At 45.2% G+C, this 14,031-nt stretch overlaps 1 protein-coding gene across 1 annotated transcript in view; it reads right to left on the reverse strand.

Moving 5' to 3' along the window:
- LOC128368282 (titin-like) overlaps positions 1 to 14,031 on the reverse strand; it is a 170,523-nt gene that overhangs the window by 82,035 nt on the left and 74,457 nt on the right. The window contains exons 118-150 of the mRNA XM_053329071.1: positions 13,660 to 13,783; positions 13,045 to 13,311; positions 12,820 to 12,917; positions 12,424 to 12,592; positions 12,060 to 12,329; positions 11,703 to 11,969; positions 11,330 to 11,608; positions 10,770 to 11,178; positions 10,563 to 10,687; positions 10,208 to 10,474; positions 9,841 to 10,110; positions 9,433 to 9,732; positions 9,032 to 9,334; positions 8,749 to 8,936; positions 8,510 to 8,624; positions 8,086 to 8,373; positions 7,827 to 7,978; positions 7,161 to 7,308; positions 6,862 to 7,039; positions 6,659 to 6,780; positions 6,109 to 6,396; positions 5,292 to 5,588; positions 5,007 to 5,193; positions 4,799 to 4,914; positions 4,319 to 4,618; positions 3,726 to 4,025; positions 3,009 to 3,114; positions 2,639 to 2,835; positions 2,103 to 2,411; positions 1,733 to 2,011; positions 1,226 to 1,525; positions 505 to 807; positions 21 to 214 (exon numbers count right to left, since the gene is read on the reverse strand). Of these exons, the coding sequence (XP_053185046.1) occupies positions 21 to 214; positions 505 to 807; positions 1,226 to 1,525; positions 1,733 to 2,011; positions 2,103 to 2,411; positions 2,639 to 2,835; positions 3,009 to 3,114; positions 3,726 to 4,025; positions 4,319 to 4,618; positions 4,799 to 4,914; positions 5,007 to 5,193; positions 5,292 to 5,588; positions 6,109 to 6,396; positions 6,659 to 6,780; positions 6,862 to 7,039; positions 7,161 to 7,308; positions 7,827 to 7,978; positions 8,086 to 8,373; positions 8,510 to 8,624; positions 8,749 to 8,936; positions 9,032 to 9,334; positions 9,433 to 9,732; positions 9,841 to 10,110; positions 10,208 to 10,474; positions 10,563 to 10,687; positions 10,770 to 11,178; positions 11,330 to 11,608; positions 11,703 to 11,969; positions 12,060 to 12,329; positions 12,424 to 12,592; positions 12,820 to 12,917; positions 13,045 to 13,311; positions 13,660 to 13,783 (7,515 nt within the window). The remainder of the gene's footprint in view (positions 1 to 20; positions 215 to 504; positions 808 to 1,225; positions 1,526 to 1,732; positions 2,012 to 2,102; positions 2,412 to 2,638; positions 2,836 to 3,008; positions 3,115 to 3,725; positions 4,026 to 4,318; positions 4,619 to 4,798; positions 4,915 to 5,006; positions 5,194 to 5,291; positions 5,589 to 6,108; positions 6,397 to 6,658; positions 6,781 to 6,861; positions 7,040 to 7,160; positions 7,309 to 7,826; positions 7,979 to 8,085; positions 8,374 to 8,509; positions 8,625 to 8,748; positions 8,937 to 9,031; positions 9,335 to 9,432; positions 9,733 to 9,840; positions 10,111 to 10,207; positions 10,475 to 10,562; positions 10,688 to 10,769; positions 11,179 to 11,329; positions 11,609 to 11,702; positions 11,970 to 12,059; positions 12,330 to 12,423; positions 12,593 to 12,819; positions 12,918 to 13,044; positions 13,312 to 13,659; positions 13,784 to 14,031) is intronic.

A 14,031-nucleotide genomic window follows, 5' to 3' on the forward strand; every position in this document is an offset into this window, starting at 1 on the left:
ACCTCTCTGAGGGCACAAACCTTGGACTTGCTCTTTTTCTTGATCAGTGGGACAATCTTTTTGGTTGGCTCTTTGGTGACGTCTTCCTCATTCCTCAACCAGGTGACCTTGGGATATGGCGACCCGGAAATGTAGGCATCGATGCGGATTTCTTCGCCCTTCTTAATGCAAACACCAGACTGCACACGAGCATGCAGAGTAACCTTTGGTTTATCTGAAAATGAGGAAGGGAAAATTACAGAGTGCTTGTTGCACAACCTCACCTGAAACTCATGTCTGCACTAAACAGATTTAATATAAAGTAAATTTGGACCAAATTTAGTTGGATATTTTGTGTAGGAACCAATAAATATTGCATGACGATAAAGTATTGGGCAATATATCAACATTAAATTACTCAATTCTAGATCAAGTGAAAAAACTATTGATGCGTAAATGCAATAAAAGTTATTTGTGTTGTATAAATTTAACATTCACATAGTTCATATTTCAAGTTTTTCATACCAACGGGGTCTGCAGCCAGCACAGGCGGTGTGCTGCGGGACGGTTCACTGACTCCAGCAGCGTTTTCGGCTCTGACTCTAAACTGGTACTCTGCACCCTCCTTCAGGTCCGTCACCACGTAGGAAAAGCCAGGAACCAGGCTTGGTGTGACCTTCTCGTAGCGGTCACCGTCCTTCTCAATCTTCTCTACGATGTAGCCCTGGATGGGACAACCACCGTCATAGTCTGGAGCCTTCCAGGTGATCGTGATGGACTTGGATGTCGGGTCATGGGCCTCCACCTGGAGGGGTGGATCTGGTTTTTCTGTGGAGGCAATATCAAAGATATGAATTAAATGTCTGAACTGAGCTGAATACTGACACTGAGTCTGGATCCTGCTGCTCCAGCAACATGTTTCTCACCTTCAGGTTAAATTGGATTAAATGTTACAAACTTTTCAGCATCTTCATCTGTACAACTTTTCTAAAACTGGTCACTATGTAATATTACACAAAAGAGATATGGAGGTTAAGTATAGCATAGTGGTGTTTAATTATTATTATTACTGTGACCACAGTGTGGGGATATGAGCTCACAGAGAAGACAACAGGATGTCATTAACTACCATGGGTATATTTGAATGAAATGTAACGTGTGTGTTAATAAATGTGTTTCAAAGTTTAGAATTACAATTTTCTTAAAGGTTTATTCAGAAACAGCGAGAGTTCAACCCGGCACTTACGCTTGATTTCCTCAGTGATGACTGGGTTGCGGAGCAGCAGATATTCTCCGGCTCCCACCTTGTTGATGGCCTTAACCCTGAAGTAGTACTCGCAGTTGATGTAGAGGTCTTTCACAGTGGTGGTAAGGATGTCCTCTCCTGACATGACGGGCATGTAGGTCTTCTTGGAGGCCTCCCGGCGCTCCAAGGTGTAACTGACGATGGGAGTGCCACCGTCATCTTCTGGGGCTTCCCAGCTGATCTTACAGGAGTTCTTGGTGACTTCACTGGGGCTGATGTCTTTACACTGACCAGGAAGTCCTGTAGGTTTCAGACAGGAAGCAAAATGTTACAGGATGGTTGTAGATCTTCAAATACATCCAAGAATACTGCCAACAGCAGAGGAAGTTAGAAAAACTCAGGTCATGATTCCATTCAGTACAGCAATTTATCATTACTGGACTGCATTAGTCCAATGAACAAAGCATGCTTTAAATTTCCAGTACAGCTAGATGAAAGACATCCTACCGATGACTTTGACATTGACTGTCCCGGTCACGGTTCCCAGACTGTTCTCCAGCGTGATGGCATAGGCACCGGCATCAGCACGTTTGCACTTGAGCAGCTCTAGATGAACGCTGTTCATCTCCACCGTCATGGAGAGGCGGTCGTCCGCCTTGCACTCCACCGTGTCCTTCTGCCACACCATCTTGGGCGTTGGGATGGCCCTGTAGGGGATGTTCAGGTGCAGCTTCTCTCCTTCAACTACCACAACGTCCTGTGTCTCCAAATCCATGGTGGGGGCGCCTTGGGACCAGAATACAGGACTATTAGTCAATGGACAGTGTTTTGATTGTACATTTTTTAAACTGTCAAATAAAATTTTCTTGATGCTTACAGTCGGGATCTTTGGTGAAGACCTTGTCAGAGATCTCAGAGGGATCACTGACACCGATAGCGTTGATGGCACGGACCCGGATGACATATTTCTTCTCAGGTTTGATTCCATCGTCAATCTTGAACTTGAGCTCCTTGATTGGTCTGTTGTTGACCCTTAGCCACTTCAGCTCTGGTCGGGCCTCAGCCACCTCTACGTGGTAGCCAGTGATTGGGCAGCCGCCATCCTTGGCTGGAGGCTTCCAGGTAACGTTAATGTGCTCTCTGCTGGCATCAGGAATGGCCACTTCCAGAGGAGGAGATGGGACACCTGCAGGGAAAGAGAGATGTTTGAGTTTTATATCTGAAATGTTTTCCCTCTGACTGTGTTTCATGAGCATTAGATTTTCAGATGACATGATCTGCATTCATCTACAGGATGCAGACACTGGATTAACCAAAATAACCCTACTTTTGTCAAGGAAACCTGTAAAGATATCATACTTACTAACAGGTATAAATTACTTTTATTGTTGTGAATATTTGAAGGTCTCTTACTGGTTGCATCCTCAATGGTGAGGATCTCAGTGGGTTCACTTGGTTCTCCGACTCCAGCCTCATTCTCAGCCCGGACCTGGAACTGCACCTCTGACCCTTCATCCACATCTGTCACCTTAAACTGAGTCTGTTTGTCTGGAGTCTTGCAGCACTTCAACCAGCGAGTTCCCAGCTTCTCCTTCTTCTCGATCACGTACCTGGGAAGCAAAATGTGATGATAGCTTTTTAACATCTAAGCAGATCCCAAAATTCTGGCTGGTAACTGAACTTCACAGAATTTCTATCCAGGATATCTCACACTTCCTTTTATATACTGATACATCATCTCATAGCAGTCTACACAGTAGTTTACTGATCTTTGTCATCTTACTTGGTTATGGGTCTTCCACCATTGCTCTTAGGAGCTTCCCATTTCAGCTCCACGTGTCTCTTTGTGACCTCCACCACTGTCAGGGCGTAAGGAGGTCCAGGAGTTGCTGTAGAGAAAAACATTACGCTTGCATTAATGATACCACTCAGATGTGTTTTCTTTACTTTCTTTTGTGTGCAGCTCAGGGACTTAAAGGTCCAATGTGTATGATTGCAACCAACTGAATACCCCCACTCGCTATTACAAGTGTGAGGGACAAAATTTGGTCCCTCACAAAACCCACAAAATGGCAGCCTACAGGAAGGAGAACTGCTCCCTCTGCAGGTATAAAGTGCTCATTCTAAGATAATGCAAACACAACAATTCTTATTTTCAGGGGATTAAACACAAATTTAAAAACACTTATGAATATTATGCCAAGTCTGTTCCTAAATTCTACACACTGGACCTTTAAAAAAAATGAAAGTCTAAAATTCAGCTAGCATCCCCTGCTGATGATTTAGATGTTACCAGAAGTGGCACTAAAAATGTAAACTTTGTCCTGAGGGTAGCCCAACAGGAAAGATCAGGGAGTCACAAAAATCATTAAGAATCATCCTACACAAAGCAGGAATCAGTCAGAGCTCAAACTTTAATTTAAGAGTGAACATAAGAAAAAAACTATCAAAGTATTTTGAGAAACTGCTGAAAACACCAAAAGAACCGTCCACAACTTACTGAAAGTGTCTTTGGCGAGCACGGCGTCTTCCAGCTCACAGAATTCACCCATGCCCACGGCGTTCTCAGCAGCCACACGGAACACATACAGCGACCCTTCGTTCAGAGGAGTCACCGTGTACTTCAGCTCCTTCACCGTAGTGTCGACGCTCTGCCAGGCCTTCCGCCTCACATCCCTCTTCTCCACCACATAGTTGGTGATGGGGGAACCTCCGTCTGTGCTGGGAGCCTGCCACTTCAGGTCGGCACTGATCTTGCTGATGTTGGCCACCTCCAGCCACTGAGGGGCAGAAGGGGGGTCTGTTGAACAGAAACAGGAAGAGATCAGTGGAAGTCATGGGTCGGATGGGTCATGTACTGTTGGTTCTGTGACTCATAACCTTTGAGTAAAATCTATGAGTCAAAAACAAACTTTTAAAAATACTTTTAGGACAAAATAAAGCATGAACGTTTGAAAAGCACAAGGTTGTGTAACACCAGCTCAAGAAATTAGACTTAAAAGATCCTCTCAATAGCCCAGTGGATAAAGTCCAGGTGCTAGAAACAAGACCCGAAAGCTGACTAAACCCTCAGAAACCCGAACTGAAGCTTACAGAGTCTCTCCTTGCAGACTACAGGGTCACTGGGTTCACTGGGTTCGCTCTCGCCCGCCTTGTTGACAGCCTTGACCCGGAAGGAGTACTCCTGCTTTTCCATCAGGCCCTGCAGCTGGTGCTCAGTCAGAGGAACGTCCTCTGCAATGCGGATCCACTCCTCACTTCCGGTTTTCTGGAACTCAATGATATAGCCTTCGATCTTAGCCCCACCATCATGCTCCGGTCTGGTCCACGCCAGCAAGGCCGAGGTCTTTGCAATTTCCCTGATAACAGGTTTACCAGGAGCCCATGGAGGATCTGAGGAAGAGAGTGGCTTTATTAAAATTATTTAATTTAACTTAATTTCAAATGTCTGTTTATTCTTAATAATTTCATATTCATGGAGACAGACGTTTGACAAGTGGCTGTATTCCTGATCACTGCTAAACTCTGTTCTTTGTCTTAATATAATGAAGGAGCTAGCTGTTTGAGACATACCAATAGGATCTTTGATGAGGACTGGGTCAGTCTCTGTGCTTGGTTTCCCAGGTCCAGCCAGATTCTCAGCCAGGACCCGGAAGCGGTACTTCTTCTTGGTAGGGAGTCCCTTCACCCTGCAGAGTTAGAAAGAACATTCACACTTTTACGTTATCCACTAACTGGCATTTTCATCATTGTTTGTGTAATGTGACATCTGATTATTAACCTGAAGGTGGTATCTTTGATTGGAAGTTTGTTGCATCTGATCCATTTGTCGCTGTCTGGATCAAACTTCTCAATCCAGTATCCGGTGATGGGACTGCCACCATCCTCATCTGGCTCAAACCAGGTCAGTGTCACGGCGTCCTTGGCAATATCGGAAGGAGTAACTCTGGTTGGGGGACCAGGAGGATCTGAAACAGATGGAAAAGTGACGGATGTTCTTGTTAGATTTGTACGTTTTATCTATATAAAGTCTTAAAAGTGATTATTAGGCACTCGTAAATCTTACCGAATGCATATTTTGCAATGATCGGCACATGCTCTGCAGGTTCTCCGATGCCGTACTGGTTCTCAGCGCTGACCCTGAAGATGTACTCCTTCATAGGAATGAGCTTGTGGGCTTTGAAGGTGGTGTGTTTCACGGTGGCCGACAGCTTTACCCATTCCTCTTTGTCTGTCTGTCGACTCTCCACGATGTAGTTTGTGATTGGTGAGCCGCCATCGTCCCGTGGAGGGTTCCAGTCCAGGACGCACGACTCATTGGTGATCTCTGAGATGTCTAAAGCAGCTGGTGGGCCGGGTTTATCTGGAGAGGAGGAGACAAAAATGTAAAAATGATGTCTCTGTTAGTCTCTGTCAGTTTAATGTAATAACTCATAATAATGAGTTTTATCCTGCTAAAAGTCTTCAGGTTCTAAAGGCTTTAGTTTATGATTTTCAAGATCTCTTTTAAATGTCTAGAACATATCTAGAATTTAAAGAAAGAGATGCATTCAATTCAGTATGGCCAAGAACTCCCAATACAATTTAGCTAAGACTTTATTTGCACATTACATACATTCTGAAAATGTGTTTCTGCTTCTGAATTGAGACAACTTTCTAACATGCTAGCAACAAACCTGAAATTGGAGGCTACACTTTTCCACCTAAACCATCCAATAATTGTTCTGAACAATTTTTGAAGTGAAAAACTTTAAAGAAAGAAAAGAACAGGCGCTATGCAAAAAAAGAAGTCCGCTGGGTCATATGTGAAGTAATAAACTACATTTTTGTAAAGATACCAGCAGTTTAGGTTTTATGAACAGGTTGGATAAAAGCTTCTGTACCTAGAATGTTGACATCGATGGTGGCTGTGGCACGTCCACAGGTGTTGACCGCCTCAATGATGTAGGTAGCACTGTCTCCTCTGGTGGTGTTGTTAATGGACAGCTTAGAGTGTCCCGGCTGTGTGTCAATGCTGATGCGGTCATCAGCTCTCAGGACCAGATCGGCCTTGGTCCACTTCACCCGGGGCTCGGGTTTTCCTGTGACTTCAGCAGGGAGCTCGATCTTGGTCCCTGCTCTGTGGGTCAGACCAGCCAGCAGCTTCACATCCAGCTGGATCTCTGGAGGCTCTGTTTGAGTTTTAAAGGAAGTCAGAGAGGGTTAGGTCATGTGCAGGTATCATCTATCAATAAAGCCAGATGAAAGCAACCAGTGAACCAAACTACAAACATGCATTAAGGACATAAAGGCCTGGATTTACAATATTAAACATTACAGTATCAAAAAATCTGAACATTTTCATATGAATTTCCAATTGAAATGTTTCCATTTTGAGCCTTAAATTATGTCAGAATTTCCACATTTCTTTCCGGTTTTCTTCTTGTAATTTACCCTTTGCGTCAACAGCCTGGATCTCATCGGTGGCCCTGCAGGGTCGACCGGCTCCCAGCTTGTTGACAGCTTTGACTCTATAGGCGTACCACTGGCCCTCGATCAGGCCGGTCACCTGGAACCTGTGAGCACAAAGAGATATTAAACACAATTCATGAGCCCAAGAAAATTGTTCATGCTTGGCTCTTTAGATTTAGTCTTACTTCAGCTCAGGGATGGCATCACCACAGGGTTCCCATTTATCAGTACCACGCTGACACTTGTCCACCACGTAGCCCTTGATTGGTGCACCACCGTCGTACTTCGGAGGCTCCCATGACAGGAAGATGCTTTTGCCGCTCTTATCACGCCACTTCAGGTTCTCGGGAGGATCAGGTACAGCTGGGGAGGAGAAAAAATGGTGAATATTTGTCAAAATCTTTAATCATGTCTAAACAGAGTACAGAGCTCTGCCTCTGTTTGTGACAGTCTGTTATAGCACAATAACAGATTAAATACTTACTGGCAGGAGAGGAGACGTTGACGGGCTCGTCGATGTACGCCGGCTCTCCAGGTCCACACTTGTTGCAGGCGGTGACACTGAAAAGATATTCTTTTCCTTCTATCACGTCCGTCACTGTGTGCTCCAGGTCCAGGATGCCAGTGGCCACCTTAACAAAAATAAAAGTCACCACAACAAATGAGCACAGAAGCTACAGCTGAGGAAGTTTCATTCTGTTGCACTCTGGATCTGGACCTGTAACCTTACATTTTATCTAAGAATCTCCACTTGTCAAAGTCACAAGAAATATCAGCTTCTGCTTTTTGTTTGTTTTGTTTTTGGCAGGAAAGAGAAATACGAGGCTGTAAAAGTATCTTTAATAGCTACAGAGTTTCCTGAAATATGTGATTATTTGGCCTAAAACGCCAACTAGCACATCATATGTATGAATTACCTCCATAACTACAATGCACCAGCAGTCTGCCATAAACCACGACCAAAGACCGCCACCGTACTTCTTTGTGTTTTGTGCCCACAGTGGAAGCGTTGCTTTTCTTATTTTCAGTAGTATGGCCAATTATCCTCTGCTTTGCACCACTAAACTGCAGTTTTAGTCTCAGACTCTGAACTGGTACACGGCTCGATCACGTTTCACTGACAGAACTAAAGATTAACTCTCAGACGTACTTTGGCCCAGGTCTTGCGAGACACCTCTCTCTTTTCAATCTGGTAGTGGGTGACTGGACTTCCTCCGTCATGCTCAGGAGCCTCCCACATCATGTGGACATGATGTCTGGTCACCTCAGCCACCTTGAAGTCCTTGGGAGCACTGGGGCATGCTGGGAAAGCAAACAAGAAATTACACCATCAAGAAAAAGGGAGATGGATGGGTAAGAAAGGGAAGTTTTTTGAAAAGTAGGTGAAAGAATGAATGGGAAATCATTACCGATAACGTTGACCTCGATATCCCCAGTGACAGAGGACACATCATTCTCCAGCTGAAGGGTGTATGTGCCTTTGTCTGGACGAACACTTGGCGTGACCGTCAGCTCTGTGTACGTGGGCTTTGTAACCATGGAGACACGCTCATCTGCAGTGGTCACCTCCTTCTCACCGAAGGTCCACTTGGGAACCGGGGTTGGGTATCCAGTGATGGGGACTCTGATGGTAAGGGGATGAGGGACGATCACCTCCAGGCCGTTCCTGAAGGCACTCAGGTCAAAGGTTGGACCCACTGCCAGGAGAAAAACACATGAATGGTTGCGTTGGTCAAGAATTTATACTAGCATGTAGTGGACTTAATCAGTGCAGACATGATGAATAAATAAAGAAGGGGGAAAGAATATCACATGAAAGAAAGATGTTCATACCATGAGGGTCATCAGCGAGCAGTGGTCCGAGTTGCTCAGCGGGATCTGAGACCCCGGCTGCATTCTCAGCACAAACTCTGTAGAGGTACTTCTGATTGTGTTTCAGACCGGACACCTGCACACAACAACAGACAAACATCACAGATCAGCTGGAGGAAATCTGTTCAGTGGATAAAATCATTCATTCCAAACTATTTTTGACATGTTAAAAAGGTGGAACTCTTAGGTAAGCTTTGTACCCGGTATGAGAGGTCTGGGCACAGTCTGGCGTTGCAGCGGAGCCATTTGTCAGTGCCTTCATCACACTTCTCGATGATGTAGCCGGTGATCATGCTGCCACCGTTGTTGGTTGGTGTCTCCCAGGTGAGTGTGACCGCTGCTTTGGTTTGGTCACTGAAGTGCAGGTTCAGAGGTGGACTTGGCCTCTCTGGAGCCACAACACAAAAAGTCCAGTCATATTAATTTCTGTTTGATACAAACAATGAGCAGAGAACGCATTTCAAACCAATGCTTTTAACTGACCAATGGGATCCATGATCTTGACAGGGTTGGTGGCAGCGCTGGGCCTGCCGATACCGGCTTTGTTCTCAGCTCGAACTCTGAAGATGTACTCCTTGTTCTCCACCACGTCACACAGAGTGGCTGAGCGGTCGCTGGCATTGCAGACCAGAGCTGCCTCCCACTTTACAGAGGTCCTGTCACGGAGCTCAATCACATAGGAGGTAATCTCGGAGCCGCCGTCGTACTTGGGAGGCTCCCAGTTGACGGTTGCACCAAACTTGTTCACCTTACTTACTGCAACATTCTCTGGAGCATCAGGCACATCTGATGCAGGAAAAAAACATGCATGGTTTTTATTTGGATTTAAGTGTGAACGTTACAGATCTTGTAGATGTGCTTAAGAACCTTCAGATAATGCTCACCAAACTTGTTCTTGGCCTGGACGGCATCCTCGGTGGCAACGATGGGGCCGCTGCCAACTCTATTGCGGGCGCAGACTCTGAACAGGTACATGGAATCCTTATTGAGACCACTGACACAGTACTCTGGGGTGTCAGCACGGTCTGTCGCCAGCGTCCAGGTCTTACGCTTCACATCTCGTCTCTCTACCACGTATGCAACGATCTTGCTTCCGCCATCACTCTCAGGCTCCTCCCATGCCAGACTGACCTCACCGTCAGATGTGTCGACCACTCTCAGGTTCTTGACGGGTCCGGGGACATCTAGAAACCACAACCAAGAAACTTAGGAACTCTGAGATATAAAATTCAGCATGCCGCTCTAAGACTAATGCAATCACCCAATCAGATAAGTTGAATCCCTTAACTCACCAATCACATCCAGGTTGATAAATGCTTCTCCTTCTCCGTGCTTGTTCTTGATGACCACCTTGTACCTCCCTTGGTCCTCCTTGCTGGGGCTCTTCAGGCGGTACTCCGTCTTATCAGCGGAGGTGTCGATGTTCTGGCCGGGCAGACTAGCGCCCACAAAGAACCACTCGGCTTCTGCGCGAGGGTAGGCATCATAAGGTACAGTCATGACGAAGGGCTTACCGGCATCCGTCACCAGGTTCTGGTCAGTGGTTTTGATCTTTGGAACAGCTGCAGAAGAGATGACATTAAGATTTTCAGTGTTTTGGGAATTCACTTTTCTTCTTGATTGATCTCAGGGTAAAGTTGAGGCACTGTGGTGACTCACCTGCCAGCTCAAGCTTGGCTCTGGCATCCTTGTCTTTGGCCACAATTCTGTACTCTCCTTGGTCTCGAGGTCTGATCTCACAGACCTGCAGTCTGTGGACCTTACCCTCACTGATCATCTGGTATTTGTCTCCCTGGACAATTATCATGTTGTTCCTCATCCACTTCACTTCCACTCTATCCTTGTTGAGCTCCACCTCAAACACAATGTCTGAGCCTGGAGGTTCAAACACGTCCTGTGGAGGTCTGATGATCTCCACTGGGGTCTCTGGAGGACAGAAAACCACATTGCATGTGAGGGTTAAAAACAGAAATAGTCGCTCTGTGAAAATGAAGAAGACAATTTAAGAACTTACCTTCAACAAAAAGTCTTGCTCTGGTCCTTCTTTCATCCACACCACAAGCGTATTCACATTCATCATCAGGTCTACACACTCTGATGGTCAGTTTACATATCTTGCCTTCTTGTTTCATGTGATATCTGTAAAAACACAAAACCATTTTTCAAATGCTTCAAGAAACTGTTTTAGGGAAATGATCTATGATTTGAGTCCCGTTGTTACCTCGGTCCTTCTCTGATCTCCCGTCCGTTCCTGTACCACTTGACAACAGCCTTCTCCTTAGATAGCTTGCAGGTGAACTCTGCATCCTCGAACTCAGTGATGGTCTGGTCTTTAAGCTGTGTAGTGAAGTCTGTCGGAGCCTCGCTGATGATCAGCTCAGCCGCACACTTGTCATCGCCGACCACGGCAGTGTACTCGCCCTCATCGTCCATGACACAGTCCTTGATGGTCAGGGTGTGTTTGAGGCCGTCGGCTCTGTAGACGATGCGTTTGCTGAGTGTCACCTCCTGGCCGGCCTTCATCCACTTCACTGTCACCTCGGGTCGGTTCACCTTGCACACAAAGATGATGGTGTTCTTCTCTTGAGTCTCAATGTCCTCGATGGGCTCCAGGAACTTGAGCTTCTCCTCTGTGGAGTGACAGGAGGAAATCAAGTGAGTGTCCACATACTTTTGAACATGCACTGTATGAAATATAGAACATAAAAGCTAAAAGTTCAGCGCAGATTTTTTCTTCAACTGACTAAATGAGCTGAAATGAAGAGATGAGACGTTATTTACCTTTGACTTTAGCGCTGGCGGAGCATTTGGCATGTTCTCCTCTGTGATTGGTCAGGTTGATGGTGTAGCTGGCCTCATCAGCCTTCTGGGCATCTCTGATCCTCAGGGAGAAAACGTTGTCCCTCTGAATTACAATGTACTTGCTGCTCTCAAATATGGTGTCCTCATTCTTCAGCCACTTGGCTTTCGCTCCCTCCACGTTCGTCTCGCAGTTGAAGACGATCTCGCTTCCTTCCTTCACCTCCGTGTCTTTTATCGGTGTGATAATTCTCAGTTTTTCTGCAATAAAATACAAACACACATGAAACCCAAACGTACAGGCTCACATTTAGGTTAATTAAAAGAAGACGAGGGGAATAAACAAGAGTCTTACCAATCACATACAGATCAGCTGAGGCTTTCACGCTGCCGATGTGGGCAACATAGCCTCCCTCATCCTTCAACACACAGCTTTTCACAATAAGAGCTCTTCTCTTTCCTTCACTGACGATCGTGTACTTGTCCCCGGTTTCTACTTCCTTGTCACCTCTGAACCATTTAACTTCATAGGTTTCCTTGGAGACGGAGCACGTGAATTCGGCCTTCTCGCCCTCCACCACCTCCTGGTTCTGCGGCTTGGCGATGAACTCGGCCGCCAGTTCTGGTAAGAAGAGAGAGAAAGAGTTAAGGTTATGATGCTTTCTGCAGGGTTGTTTTCCTCTGTTGAGTGGATACAATGATGTGTTTGTACCCTTAAGTTTCAGCGTAGCGGACGTCTTGATGGTGGGACTCAGCCTGCAGTTGTACTCTCCGCCGTCCTCCATCCTCAGGTCCTGGATGATCAGGATCCTCTTGCGTCCGTCCATAATCTGCTCGTAGCGTCCGCCCTCTGGCAGCTCCTCGTCTCCTTTGTACCAGGTGACGTCAGCGCTGGGCTTCGACACCTCGCAGATCATCTTCACGCTGTCCGTCTCTGTGCCCTCCACGTTGGACAGGTTCTTGGTGAACCTGGCAGCTTCCTCTGTGAGGAAACACAGTGGCAGCAACAACCGAGGTTAATGTGGGCAGGAAATCTCCAAATGATTTGACCTGATGGTGGTTAGGGTTAGCCTTACCGATGACCGTTAGCATGCCGGAGGTCTTGGAGGTCCTGGCGTCACATTCATACTCTGCCTCATCGTCAAACACAGACTTGTGGATGATGAGGATTCTCTGGACTCCCTTAGCGATGATCTCGTACTTCTTTGACTTTCTGATCTCGTTGCCATCCTTAAACCAGCGAACCTGCAGGACAACATCCACACATGGAGATCAGTTCACCATCTGAGAGATGGACGTTTGATTTTGATTTATTTTTCTCTGTAAAGCGTCCTTGGGTTTGTGACAGGCGCTATATAAGTTTACCTTATTATTATTATTATTAATAATATATTATTATTATATTATATATAATTATATTTGACAAGTTTCACTGTCCAGTGTTTTCAGAGTCCACGGTCGTTAGTTCTCACCTTGGCGGACTCGCGAGACACTTCACATTCAAACTTAGCGGATTCCTTCTCTCTGACCTCCACATCCTGACACGGCTTCGTAATCTCCACATGAGGAGCTGGAAACACAAAGATGACTCTGTTAAAGCTCTCTGCTACCAGCTGCTCGTGTATAAACCAAATCCATTCTGTTACAGATGAAACACTTAACGTCCAACACAGTAAAACAGCAGACAGGTTCCTTACGTGTGACCTCCAGGTAGCAGGAGGTTTTGAACTCCTTGGCGTCACACGTGTACATCTTGGCGTCGTCAGGACTGCACGCCTGTATGATCAGCCCTCTCCTGCGGCCGTCTACGATCATGTCATACTTCTTGGTCTTGTGGATCTCCTTTCCTTCTCTGAACCATCGTACCTCTGCACCTTCTCTGGAAACTTCACACTCCAGCGTGGCGGTGGCTTCTTCCTCCACCGTCTGGTCCTCCAACGGCTTCGTAAACTCCACCGGAGGCTCTGAGAGACAGGAAACGCAAAAACTGAGCACCGACAGACGGAGAGAGGAAGCAGAGGGTCCTCGATACATCTATTTATCTATATATCTATATAATCTATATATCTATATATCTATATAATCTATATATCTATATAATCTATATATCTATATAATCTATATAATCTATATATCTATATATCTATATATCTATATAATCTATTTATCTATATATCTATATAATCTATATATCTATATAATCTATATAATCTATATATATAATCTCTATAATCTATTTATCTATATATCTATATAATCTATATATATATGTAATCTCTATAATCTATATAATCTATATCTCAGCGTTTTACCTCTGACAATGAGCTGAGCCTCAGTCTCAAAGTCTTTGGCGGTCAGTTTGACCGTCCCGGCGTCGGTCTGCTTCACATCTCGGACGGTCAGAGTGTGAGTTCGACCCGCCACTCGAGTTTTCACCTGCAGACAAAACACACAACTCCAAATCACGATTTCAGCAAAGATAAAAGTTTAAAAAGACGGAGTTAGAGTTCGGACAGTGTGCAGGATTTAGAAACTGACTGATCTATAAATGATCAATACCATAATTTTGACTAATCATTTTGTTGAATGTTAAAATAATGACACTTTGCATTCTGGGTAATTATTAGATATTATACATATATAATTAATAGTTAATATAAAATTACAACACAAAACTCAAGAAT

The sequence above is a fragment of the Scomber japonicus genome, chromosome 11, assembly GCF_027409825.1.
Source record: "Scomber japonicus isolate fScoJap1 chromosome 11, fScoJap1.pri, whole genome shotgun sequence".
NCBI classification, from domain to species: Eukaryota; Metazoa; Chordata; class Actinopteri; order Scombriformes; family Scombridae; genus Scomber; species Scomber japonicus.